Source organism: Coturnix japonica, chromosome 9 (assembly GCF_001577835.2).
Source record: "Coturnix japonica isolate 7356 chromosome 9, Coturnix japonica 2.1, whole genome shotgun sequence".
Taxonomy (NCBI): Eukaryota; Metazoa; Chordata; class Aves; order Galliformes; family Phasianidae; genus Coturnix; species Coturnix japonica.
The window spans coordinates 3,796,309-3,807,798 of record NC_029524.1 but is presented as its reverse complement, the minus strand read 5'-3'; the positions used below and the strand labels follow the sequence as shown (position 1 = coordinate 3,807,798).

Here is an 11,490-nt window from a genome sequence, read left to right as displayed (position 1 = left end):
AACCTACATGGTATTGCGTTACACTGCTGCCTTGAGGACAGCTGAGTGTTGAGCCCTGTTGTGCAAGGCCGTGTGCGTAGTCTCCTCCATGAAGTGTTCTAGGAAGCTTGCCACAGAATGCTGGTTTTGTACTTTGACTATGAGTCTGCGAGCATAAGGCTTTCTATATGGAGAGGGCCCCAATAGGTGCTGGGGTGCCACAGGACCAACGTGCTCAGCTTTGCTTTGCTCTTCACTTGGTGCAGAGATTCACTGCATCTGCTGCCTCTTCCTTCCACTCAAGAGTGTGTCCCTTCTCTGTCCTTCCTGTAATTGATGCCCCAGTGCCTCTCCCCTCACAGAAAAAGAAGACTACTACCATTGCGGTGGAGGTGAAGAAGTCCCAGCACAAGTATGTCATCGGCCCCAAGGGGAATTCCCTGCAGGAGATCTTGGAGAAAACTGGAGTCTCTGTCGAGATCCCACCCACTGACAGCAGCTCGGAGACGGTGATACTGCGAGGCGAGCCCGAAAAGCTTGGGCAGGCATTGACTGAAGTCTATGCAAAGGTACTGATGAGATGGGCTGGGTCTTCTTAGAAACTCACATTAGGGTGTATCTGGGAGCAGCATGGACAGGTGGAGGAGGAGCGGTCTTTGTTGGGCTGTTAGAAATGCTGCTTAGATTAACTCAATACTGAGGATACAACACAGAAATCAGACCTGAATTTTTGTGAAGACTTGTCTTGGTCTGCCCATCAAACAGCTTCTTAAATTTTCTGTCTTTCAGGCCAACAGTTTTACCGTCTCCTCGGTCTCTGCCCCCTCTTGGCTTCATCGTTTCATTATTGGAAAGAAAGGACAAAACCTGGCCAAAATAACTCAGCAAATGCCAAAGGTATGGGTGAGCTGGTTGGCTTTAACACCTTCTGTAGAATATGGTTTATTCCAGGTCACTGTTTGTAGAAGAGAAACTCATTCAAGAGTGGTGAAACCAAGGTGGAGATTGTAACATTAAAGGGAGCCTCTCTTTCACTGCTGCTAATGCTATTCATCCTAAGTTATTCTTCTGGTTATTCCTTCAGAGGAAGCTTGAGGTGGCACTAGTTGGAGAACTGATAGGGTAGTGTACCTATAAGTGCTGAATTCAACCAGGCTTTCTCACTGTCAGTTCATGTTGAGAGAAAGGTTAGGTGAGCAGCTTCTCTGAAGCTTTTCTGAAGCTTCAGAGAAGCATCTTCTGAAGCCATAGGCTCTAGATGTTGTGACATGGCCAAAATTGTGCATTGCTGTCTTCTGAAAGCTCAGGAATAATATGTGGGAAGGAAGATGTCTATTAGTGGCAGAGATTATGTGGGCCTGACTAAGGGCATTGATCTGTCTCACATCTTGGAAAACTCTTAATGAAATCATTCCCTTGTTTCAAGGTTCACATCGAATTCACGGAAGGAGAGGATAAAATCACTTTGGAAGGACCTACAGAAGATGTGAATGTGGCTCAGGAACAGATTGAAGTCATGGTCAAGGATCTGGTAAGTTGGCACTAGTAGGTTCAGTTCATAAGAAGGGATGATAGAACAGAGATGATAAGTTATGTATCACATTTATGTCGTTTTCCCATGCTTAACAGAACTTGCAGGAGGTAGGTTGAGTGTCAGATGGTTACAAAACTTGTCCACAGCACTCTTAAAAAATCAGCACCAGGTTTTGCCGCAGATAAGGAAGAATTGCTGTTCATTTGTAACTAGGGAAGAATAGAAGTCTCTCCAGATGTTTCAGAAGCACGGTGCTCTCAATTTAAAACAGAGATATGTTTGTGTTCTGCTCTGTAGCAGACAGTGCTTGTGGCTGGTTACTGGAGAATCAGACAGTATGTAGGGCATGAGCTGGGGTAAGTAAGGGTTGGCCTGTTCTACCTTACCCTCTGCAACTTGTTGTAGATCAACCGGATGGATTATGCAGAAATCAATGTTGACCACAAATTCCATCGACACCTCATTGGCAAGAACGGAGCAAACAGTAAGTGGTGTGCTTTTTTAATGCTCAGACTCTACATCCTTAGTTGATAGTGCCAGGGGTTCTGTAGCTCATCTACTGTGGTGCTTCCATCACACTTCAGCTGCTCTTGTCGAGTGGCACAAAGAGATAAATAGGCAGTAAGTAAGTGTTGATAATCAGGATGCCTTGTTGCCAGCCTTGGCCTAGCAGGTTGTCACCACCATCCTTGCTTTGAAGTTAACAGGATTAAGGACCTCTACAAGGTGTCTGTACGCATTCCCCCGGACAACGAGAAGAGCAACCTGATCAGAATTGAAGGAGATCCACAGGGGGTCCAACAGGCCAAGAAAGAGCTGCTGGAACTCGCTTCCCGTATGGTGAGCAGGACATGATGCTTAGGGAGCCACAGGGGTTGAGCTGTTAAGATCCCTCCTAACCTTCCCTGGTGCAAATATGTGCCCCTTGCCCAATGAGCACTTGGATCTGATGGCAGGCATTAGTTCCTGTTTGCAGATGTGCTTCTTTATTCACTTGCGTGCCTGTTGTTTGTCAGCCTACGGCGAATCCTCTCTAGAAGAGACAAAAAGGCAAAAGCTGACAAGTAAAATGTTAGGCAGCAAATGGGTGAAAGAAAACATAAAACTCTCCTGCTGAATACTCAATTGTAATGTGTATTACCATCAGGAAAATGAACGCACCAAGGACCTGATCATTGAGCAGAAATTCCACCGGACCATCATTGGGCAGAAGGGTGAGCGGATCCGGGAGATTCGGGAGAAGTTCCCTGAGGTAAGGCTTTGCAGGGGATAAGCAATCTAGGGGGGACACTTGCTACATGTATAGCAGTCCTGTTGCTAAAGTTGTAAATATAATGGCTCTGTATTGAATGCATATTCATTTATAGAGAAAATTCTTCTCTTGACCAGCAGTTGCTAACACAGCTGTCCTTTTCTGAATGGGGGAGAGGGTGTACAGGATCTCCCCAAGCTTTGTTTGTGTCTGACACAGCAGTTCCTGCACTTGCTTGTGATGACTCTAAATGATTGTTTCTTGCAGGTTATCATCAACTTCCCAGACCCAGCGCACAAGAGTGATATTGTCCAACTGAGAGGTCCCAAAAATGAGGTGGAGAAGTGCACCAAGTACATGCAAAAGATGGTGGCAGACCTGGTATGGGCACATTCTTCTTTCCTACACACCTAGCTAGTCCTGAAATAAAGTGCAGCTGTGCTGTCACTGTACTCAGTTAGGACTGAAATACCTCTGGATGACAGAACTCCAGACATAAAGGTCTGGCTGGAGGCAGTCTCTTGTACAGAGATCTTCCTTGGGTCCAAGCCTATTGCTTGTGTTTATGGGATGGGACGGAAGTTGTCATGATGGTGTAATCTTCAATTCTCCCTTCCTTTCTCCCTTAGGTTGAAAACAGCTTTTCTATTTCTGTCCCCATCTTCAAACAATTCCACAAGAACATCATAGGGAAAGGAGGTGCCAACATCAAGAAGGTGAGGTGACTTCTCTTTTCTCTGGTGCTCAACGTAGTCTCTGCCTTCTGCTAAATCCCTCTCCCACTTACTGCTCTTTCTGCTCATTGGTGATGTGAAATGTAATCTCTAAGGGCTTTCTTCTGACATGGGATGCTTCTGAAATGATTTTTCTTCTTCTTTGCAGATTCGTGAAGAAAGCAACACCAAAATCGATCTCCCAGCAGAGAACAGCAACTCAGAGACGATTGTTATCACAGGCAAGAGAGCAAACTGTGAAGCTGCTCGCCATAGAATTCTTGCCATCCAGAAGGAGCTGGTAAGTGACCTTTTGTGGATGAGGGACTTGAAAAGGATGGTAGAATACATTAACACATAAGCCGTTGTTGTAGTGTGGAATAGCAGAGAGGAAACAAATAGGAATGCGCTGTGGGATGACGCAGCAGGCCTGCCTGTGGCTGCTTAGGTATAAGAGGCAGCCAATCTCAAGCTTCTGTGATCAGATGTTTGTTACACACAGCTCTGTAAAGATCTTAGCAGAGTGGGATATGGAGGATAAGCAGGGTAGACACAAACACTCTTCTGCAGCTTGATTAACAACCTGATACTGTCCTTAGGCCAACATCACAGAGGTGGAGGTCTCTATTCCTTCCAAACTGCACAATTCCCTCATTGGCGCCAAAGGTCGCTTCATCCGCTCCATCATGGAGGAATGTGGTGGAGTCCACATCCACTTTCCCACCGAGGGCTCTGGCAGTGACACCGTGACCATCAGGGGCCCAGCCCAGGATGTGGAGAAAGCCAAGAAGCAGCTGCTGCACCTGGCAGAGGAGAAGGTGAGCCCTGACATAAGGAGAGGAGCAGATTGTTTTGACCAGCTGTTTCTTTTCCAGAGTTCAAATGGTCCCCATAGTCGGCTGAGAAGTCTCTTGCATCAGACAGCATAACCCTCTTTGGAGGGATTTGAGTACAGTCAGGAAGAGTAAAAGTAAACTCATTGTTGTGACAGTGAGTTCTTCTCTATTGGGTGAAAAAATTGGCTGTAATGCTTCTCTCCCATGTTTGGGGATGTACTCATAGTCTCCCTACTCTGGAGGTCTGAGTGCTGTTGGATAGCCATGCCACTCTGAAATGTCTGCCTCTGCATATCTCCTTTCCTTTTCCTCCTGACCTCTGAATTCCAGTTCCAGCTCTCACATTTCATTGCATATAAGTGGTTTTGGGGAGCCCTTGGTTACAAGACATTTTAACAGCAAGAAAAAAGAAAGAAACACCTTTCCACTGGCAGCATATGAACATGTTCTCCTGAGTGGTTGGGTTGGCTGCTGCCTGGCCAACAGCGGGCAGTTAGCAAAAGGTTTTGCTGTTGAGTGTGAGTCATAGACTCCCAGGGTAGTCTGTTGTGCTCACCAGTTGTGCTGAGAGTAGAGGTAACTCCTCAGCACTGAGAACATCTTTCATGTAGCTTTTTCCTTTAAGATGTCGTACCTTTTTGATTTTGACAGCAAGCTGCATCTGCCTTGCCCTTGCAATATGTTGTATGTATGTGGAGTTAAATATCTCCATGCTTGTTGTGGATGCTGATGTCTATTTATTATATACTAACGTGTTCCATGGGGATGTGACTCCTTTCAGCAAACTAAGAGTTACACCGTGGACCTCCGTGCAAAGCCAGAGTATCACAAATTCCTTATTGGTAAGGGTGGTGGCAACATCCGTAAAGTGCGTGATAATACTGGGGCCCGCATCATCTTCCCAACCTCTGAGGACAAAGATCAGGAGCTGATTACCATCATGGGAACTGAGGAAGCCGTTAAAGAGGCACAGAAGGAGTTAGAGGCCCTCATCAAGAACCTGGTAAGAGCTACTATTAGTTCTTTCTGCCAAGCAGTGTGACAAGATACCAAGAGTTAGCGTGGAGGACCTGGCAGTCCTAAAACTATGACTTTTACAAGAGCTTGTGAAGATTCTCCTTGCTGTGTCCTGTTGGAGTGAGATTGTGAACTATTTGCTGTTGAAGTGCAGCAATCGAGTGCTTATGAGCAGGGAGGGCAGGGCTGATTGGCTGGCTGTCATCTCTTGGCAGGATAATGTGGTTGAGGACTCCATGGTGGTTGACCCCAAGCACCACCGCCACTTTGTCATCCGGAGGGGGCAAGTCCTGCGTGAGATTGCAGATGAGTACGGCGGGGTGATGGTCAGCTTCCCACGCTCCGGCACCCAGAGCGACAAAGTCACCCTCAAAGGAGCCAAGGATTGTGTGGAGGCAGCCAAGAAACGTATCCAGGAGATCATTGAGGACCTGGTATGTCTCAGGAAAGCTGTTCCTTCTGCTCTTTGTTGTTTCAGCAGTGCCCTCCTTGAACCTGCTTTACATGAGCAAATCCCACAGCAAATTTGGATTTGAAGCTTTGCTGTCAGTATTTAAGGGCTGCAGACTTCAGATCCCAGCTTGGGGCATGGCTGCTGGCTCCAACACGGCCATTTTGTATGAAGTAATTGTCTCTCAGGCAGTAAAACATTGGAGGCTTCTTGTATCTACCCTGTTCCTGGTCCAGGGCAGTGGCACTCACTGGAGTTTCCTGTCTCAGTATTGGCTTTCGGAAACAACCAAGTCAGACCTGTGCTCTTCCTTTCCTTCAGTTATTATCTTTCTCCTTTCTCCTACTGCTTCCTTCCCTTCAGGGCTACAGAGAGCTTGAGCTTTTGTCTCAGGAGCCTTTAACATTATGGGCTGGAGGCAGCTTTCAGTAATATATTCCATGCTAACCTCTCAGAGAGGAAAAAAAGATTCCAGGAAACATTCAGTTCTTTCAATGACAGCAGCCGCTACCTTTCCCAGCACCTCATATGTCCATTCTGGATTTCACCATGTGCAAAAGCATCCTGTTTGCACCTGTGAAAGGGGCTGCCTCGCAATAGAGCAACTCTGCTTTCTCACAGGAAGCTCAAGTGACAATCGAATGCACCATCCCACAAAAGTTCCACCGCTCCATTATGGGCCCCAAAGGATCCCGGATCCAGCAGATCACCCGGGACTATGGTGTCCAGATCAAATTCCCTGACAGGGAGGAGAACCCAGGTATACCCGTGGATGCATGTTCACATGGCAGTTGGGGTGATGAGATGCGTAGTCCTTACTCAGTCGGTGGAGAAGTTCTACTTAAGCTCTGTTCTGTGCTGTGTTCCTAAATGTGGGCCTGGCGTGAGCCTTGTCCTCCTGAGACCAGGGGCCACTTCTGGAGCATAAAGACACAAACATGAGTGTTCTGAACATGTCCTCACTGCAGAACACAGGGACAGAAGTACCTATCCTGGCCAAAAGCAGAACCTCCCATTGCTCCCTTGCTCTGCAGGCTTGCCAAGGTTTCTCTGAGCCCTCGTGCTCTTGTTGTTGGGTGCACTGAATTAAGTGCAGCTGGAGCCTGCATTACCAGTTGTTGGATAGTTTGACCAGCCATCCTGCTGTACCTTACAGCCAGTGCCATGTGGTGAGATTCCCTGCTGCTGAAGAAACTGCCAGCCTTACTCGCTGATTCTGTTGATGTAGGAGCACGGCTTTGACTTCTGTAGTGTGGCTGCAGGTCCTCTCTGTGCAGGCAGAGCCAATATCAGTGCTGTGCATAAAGGAGGAGATGATCTTAGTGGATATTCTTGCTCTGCTCAGTCCAGGCTAAGCCACGGCGAGCTGCCTGTGTTGGTAATAACCAGTACCATAGTAGGCTGTAGTGACTGTTTTTTTTTGTCAAAGACCAGAGCTGAGCCTGAGGATCTGAAGGGGGTTATGCTGAGCAGAGAAGGGGTTCTTGTGCCCTTAATGTGAGACTTTCCATGTTTTCAGCTCCTGTTGTAGAGCCAGCATTGCAGGAGAATGGTGAGGAGGGTGGGGAAGGGAAGGACGCAGACCCCAGCTCTCCAAAGAAGTGTGATATCATCATCATCTCTGGTCGCAGAGAGAAGTGTGAGGCAGCAAAGGAGGCACTGCAGGTACGTGGCTTTGTGGGCCCCTTAGCCTTACTACAAAGTCCTGTTCTGATGTAAGAAGCTCCCCGCAAGCTTCAGTGGTGGCATTCAGCTGGGACTGCAGTCCAGGTGGTCACTGGCACTAACTGTGGAGGTCTGCACTGCTCAGGGGAAGGTCTCCAATTGCTCTGTAATCTCACCTGGTGGTTTGAGTCACGGTGCCTGACCCAGCAATTGTTGGAGCTGTAAGCAGCCCCAGGTTACTTGTCAGAAGAGCGTGACGTTCTTATTATATGAAGCAGGGCTGGAAAGAGAAACAATCTGAGGCTGAATCATTCCAGCCTTAGCAGACCTTGCCATGCAGGGAGAACTCTAGTAATGCTGTCCAAGTTTCTTCTAAGTGGATGCTAAGGACATGAAAACAGCTTCTGACTCCTGAAGAGGGGGGGGCGGGGTTAAGGTGGCTGGCTTGGAAAAGATAACACCCAACAGGATATCTTAGTGTTTTCAGCTGCTCTCTCCTGTAGAGTTTGTACTGTGACTACAGGGGAAAGCACCTTAATTCAGCAGCACATTCTCTTGAACATATACATAGCAAACAGAAAGTCAGGAGAAGTCTTTCAACTGGGTAAACTGTGATCTCTTCTCTGCAGGCTCTGGTTCCTGTCACCACTGAAGTGGAAGTTCCCTTTGATCTGCACCGTTACATCATTGGCCAGAAAGGAAGTGGGATCCGTAAAATGATGGACGAGTTTGAAGTAAGTTGTTGCTTTTTCCTCCCAACTTCACTGTCCTGGGAAATCTGCAGGTGACCATGTCTGTGCTGTTGGCAGCCAGCTGTGACATACTCAGGACTGTGTTGGCTTGACCATAGCTCTATGATAAGGAAATGAGACCTGCATGATTTAATCCTTGGCTGAGAAGCTCGGTAGATGTTGCGATGAAGCTGTAAGATGGGTGTTGATGCTGTGAGTACTGAATGGCTTGTTGGGGCTTGTCAGGATTCCTTACCAGTGCAAGAGTAGTTTTTCCTCCTTGGCCATGGGAGACAGCTTTGCCATGCCTGCCTGTTTGGGAGAATTCCCTCCAAGCCCACCGGGATGGTGGACCTCTTGCTTTCAGGTGTGATGCAGGTTGGCTGCAAACAGCATGTTGAACATGGGTTTGTTTCCTAGCCTCTCCAGGGTGACACAGAAACTACTAGGGGCTGAAGTCCTACAGCAAAGCAATTTGATGTTGGTAGTGGCTGAAGAAGCGGGTTTCAAGCTGGGTGGGAGCTGTGCTTGGTGGCAGAGATCAGTGAGAAGCCAACGTAAAGCAAACAGTGGTATAAAATGAAAATCATGTGTTGCTCAGGTGAACATCCAGGTCCCTGCTCCTGAGCTGCAGTCGGATATCATCACCATCACTGGGCTGGCTGCCAACCTGGACCGTGCCAAGGCTGGGCTGCTGGAGAGAGTGAAGGAGCTGCAGGCTGAACAAGAGGATCGGGTAAGGCCTGTGCCTGTCCTTCCTTCCAGCTGAACACCAGCCTGTGCCTTCCTACCACCCAGACTCTGGGTGTTTCCTTCAGAAGCTGTACAACCTCTGTCCATTTAATTGCACCCTTAGCTGCTCTGCAAGTCTGGGGAACTCAGAGTAGCTCATCCAAATATAATACGAGCTGACAGGAGAATCACTGCCCAGGACTCACCCTGTGTCTCATTGAGATGCTGAAGGACACTGCTCACTCACTGTGAGCACTGAGTCTGTACTTCATGGGGAATTCCTATCCCAGCTCTGAATAAGTAGATGAGGGATGAGTTGGATGGTTGTTTGCTACCTGTGGATGCCTGCTAGACATGACAAAAGCACAAGACCCCAGCAGGTGAATGTCTTTGGTCTTCTGTAGCCATTTACACTTGGGCAGGACCATACAGAATCTGTCCCGTGCATCTCAGAAGTAAGAAGTAAATGCTGGGACTTGAATGGATGTCACTGAACCAGCCATGGTGCATTTTCTGCTGTTGTGCCTCACTTTGCTCCTCTTGTTCCAGGCCTTACGAAGCTTCAAGCTGACAGTCACCGTTGATCCCAAGTACCACCCCAAAATCATCGGGCGGAAGGGAGCAGTGATCACCCAGATACGCACAGAGCATGAGGTCAACATCCAGTTCCCTGACAAAGATGATGAAAGCCAGGTGAGACAAAAGAGGATGCACAGAGAGTGCCGCTGGTGGTGAGCGTAGAAAGCACAGCATCTTCTCTAGGGCTCTGATTTCCCTCTGCTACTGTTGCATAAAGTGGAGGGTAAAAGGAAGCAGCCTGGAGATCTGCTTGTTATTGACACGTGTCCTTGTATTGCAGGCGCAGGACCAGATCACCATCACTGGCTATGAGAAGAATGCTGAGGCTGCCCGGGATGCCATCATGAAGATTGTTGGTGAGCTGGAGCAGATGGTGTCTGAGGATGTGACTCTGGACCACCGTGTTCACGCACGTATCATCGGTGCACGTGGCAAAGCCATCCGCAAAATCATGGATGAGTTCAAGGTGAGCAGGGAGGGCTGCAGCATGGATGGGGTAGTCCTGGGTATCTGGTGGAGCTGGTTACTAATGTGCTAAGCCGGCAGTTTGGTATGAGGGTCTGAATTCAGGACTGTCTGGCTCAAATCTTGTGATTCTTTTGTCTCGTGCCTGTGGAGCACTTCTGGCTGGAACAGACACAAAGAAAAGCCAGCGCTGTTGTGCTCTCCTGCATGACCTGAGCTGTGAGTCACCCGTCCTCCAGGAGCAGGGCAGGGAACAGGCTCAGCTGGTCTTGTCTTGATTGAACATGGTCTTAGGAGGAGCCTGGAAATGCTGCTTTTCTGCTCTCAGTTAGCCCTGCAGACAGCACTGAGCTATGTCCCTCCGTGAAGCACTTCTAGTAGATATCTTTCAGGTGGGATCTCAGATGGTCTTTAGAAGGGAGAGGTGGTTGTGAGCTGCTCCAGGTACTGGACATGGGCAGGAAACTGATTTGGGGATCTCTGGGAAAGGCCTGCACCCAGAACCTCTTAGCTCAAAGAGATTCTCTGCATTTCTTCCATAGTTTTAACCATTGATTCCCCCAATTTAAGATTCCCAAAGATATTTTTCAGGGATTCAGATTTGCCTTCTGGAAGCTGAAAGGTTTTGTCACAGTCCGCTTACCTCTGGGAAGGGCAGGGGTCAGCATCTTTGACAGCACATGGCAGTAGTAAGTGCTTTACTATAAGCAGCTAATGAATGTATATCCAGAGTGATAGGGGGTTGATCCAGAGTTTTGGGGGTTTGCATCTTGGCTGGTCTTTGCTGTTGAAACAAGTATAAATGAGCAGCCTTTGGTTTTGGTCTTATCTTGCATGGCTTCTCTGCAGCCATCTGGAAGGCAAGCTGTAAGAGAGCTCAGTGGCTATGTTTGAGAACACTAAGCCATCTACATAAAATGGTTGTTAGCCAGGATTATCTGTGGAGGAGACAAAGCTTACTGTGCCTCGTGCTGATAGCATGATGATGGAGATGCAGAATGAGGACACTGGAACTGCAGCCCTCCTTGGCAGCTCTGCACAGAGAGCTAAACGCGGTGCAGTGGGGAGTAGGCTGTAGCTCTTCAGTTGTGCAGGTCTTAAGTCCTGTCCTGTTCCTTGTCTTGCAGGTGGATATTCGTTTTCCCCAGAGCGGAGCTCCTGACCCCAACTGCGTGACTGTGACAGGACTCCCTGAGAATGTGGAAGAAGCTATTGATCACATCCTGAACTTGGAGGAAGAATACGTAAGTGTCTGGCATATCTGTATGGGGGCTTACAAGGATTTCCTTAACCACAGAGCTGAATGTCTGAGGGATCTCTGTGTGATATTTTCTACCACAGCATCAGAGAACTTGATCCTTATGCAGGTTGCTGTTAGCCCTCACCTGCAGCTGTCCCTCAGACCACAGGCTGCAAGGACTGGCCCCACTGTCTAGGAAAGGGCAGTGATATCGCCAGCATGTGCACGTGCTTGCATTGCTGCAGCTTGCATCAGTTACAGTCTAGTAGCTGGTGGCCATCACAGTGGTAGAGAAA

The 11,490-nt window shown here is 48.2% G+C and overlaps 1 protein-coding gene across 2 annotated transcripts in view; it reads left to right on the top strand.

Moving 5' to 3' along the window:
• Nucleotides 1–11,490, top strand: part of HDLBP (high density lipoprotein binding protein) — a 32,269-nt gene that overhangs the window by 16,723 nt on the left and 4,056 nt on the right. For both annotated transcript variants that reach the window (XM_015871066.1, XM_015871065.1), the window contains exons 8-26: nucleotides 342–548; nucleotides 769–876; nucleotides 1,406–1,510; nucleotides 1,919–1,997; nucleotides 2,214–2,353; nucleotides 2,661–2,765; nucleotides 3,033–3,146; nucleotides 3,395–3,481; nucleotides 3,648–3,779; nucleotides 4,078–4,296; nucleotides 5,096–5,317; nucleotides 5,547–5,765; nucleotides 6,404–6,542; nucleotides 7,302–7,447; nucleotides 8,077–8,181; nucleotides 8,780–8,914; nucleotides 9,460–9,603; nucleotides 9,770–9,955; nucleotides 11,082–11,198. In XM_015871066.1, the coding sequence (XP_015726552.1) occupies nucleotides 342–548; nucleotides 769–876; nucleotides 1,406–1,510; nucleotides 1,919–1,997; nucleotides 2,214–2,353; nucleotides 2,661–2,765; nucleotides 3,033–3,146; nucleotides 3,395–3,481; nucleotides 3,648–3,779; nucleotides 4,078–4,296; nucleotides 5,096–5,317; nucleotides 5,547–5,765; nucleotides 6,404–6,542; nucleotides 7,302–7,447; nucleotides 8,077–8,181; nucleotides 8,780–8,914; nucleotides 9,460–9,603; nucleotides 9,770–9,955; nucleotides 11,082–11,198 (2,709 nt within the window). The remainder of the gene's footprint in view (nucleotides 1–341; nucleotides 549–768; nucleotides 877–1,405; nucleotides 1,511–1,918; nucleotides 1,998–2,213; nucleotides 2,354–2,660; nucleotides 2,766–3,032; nucleotides 3,147–3,394; nucleotides 3,482–3,647; nucleotides 3,780–4,077; nucleotides 4,297–5,095; nucleotides 5,318–5,546; nucleotides 5,766–6,403; nucleotides 6,543–7,301; nucleotides 7,448–8,076; nucleotides 8,182–8,779; nucleotides 8,915–9,459; nucleotides 9,604–9,769; nucleotides 9,956–11,081; nucleotides 11,199–11,490) is intronic.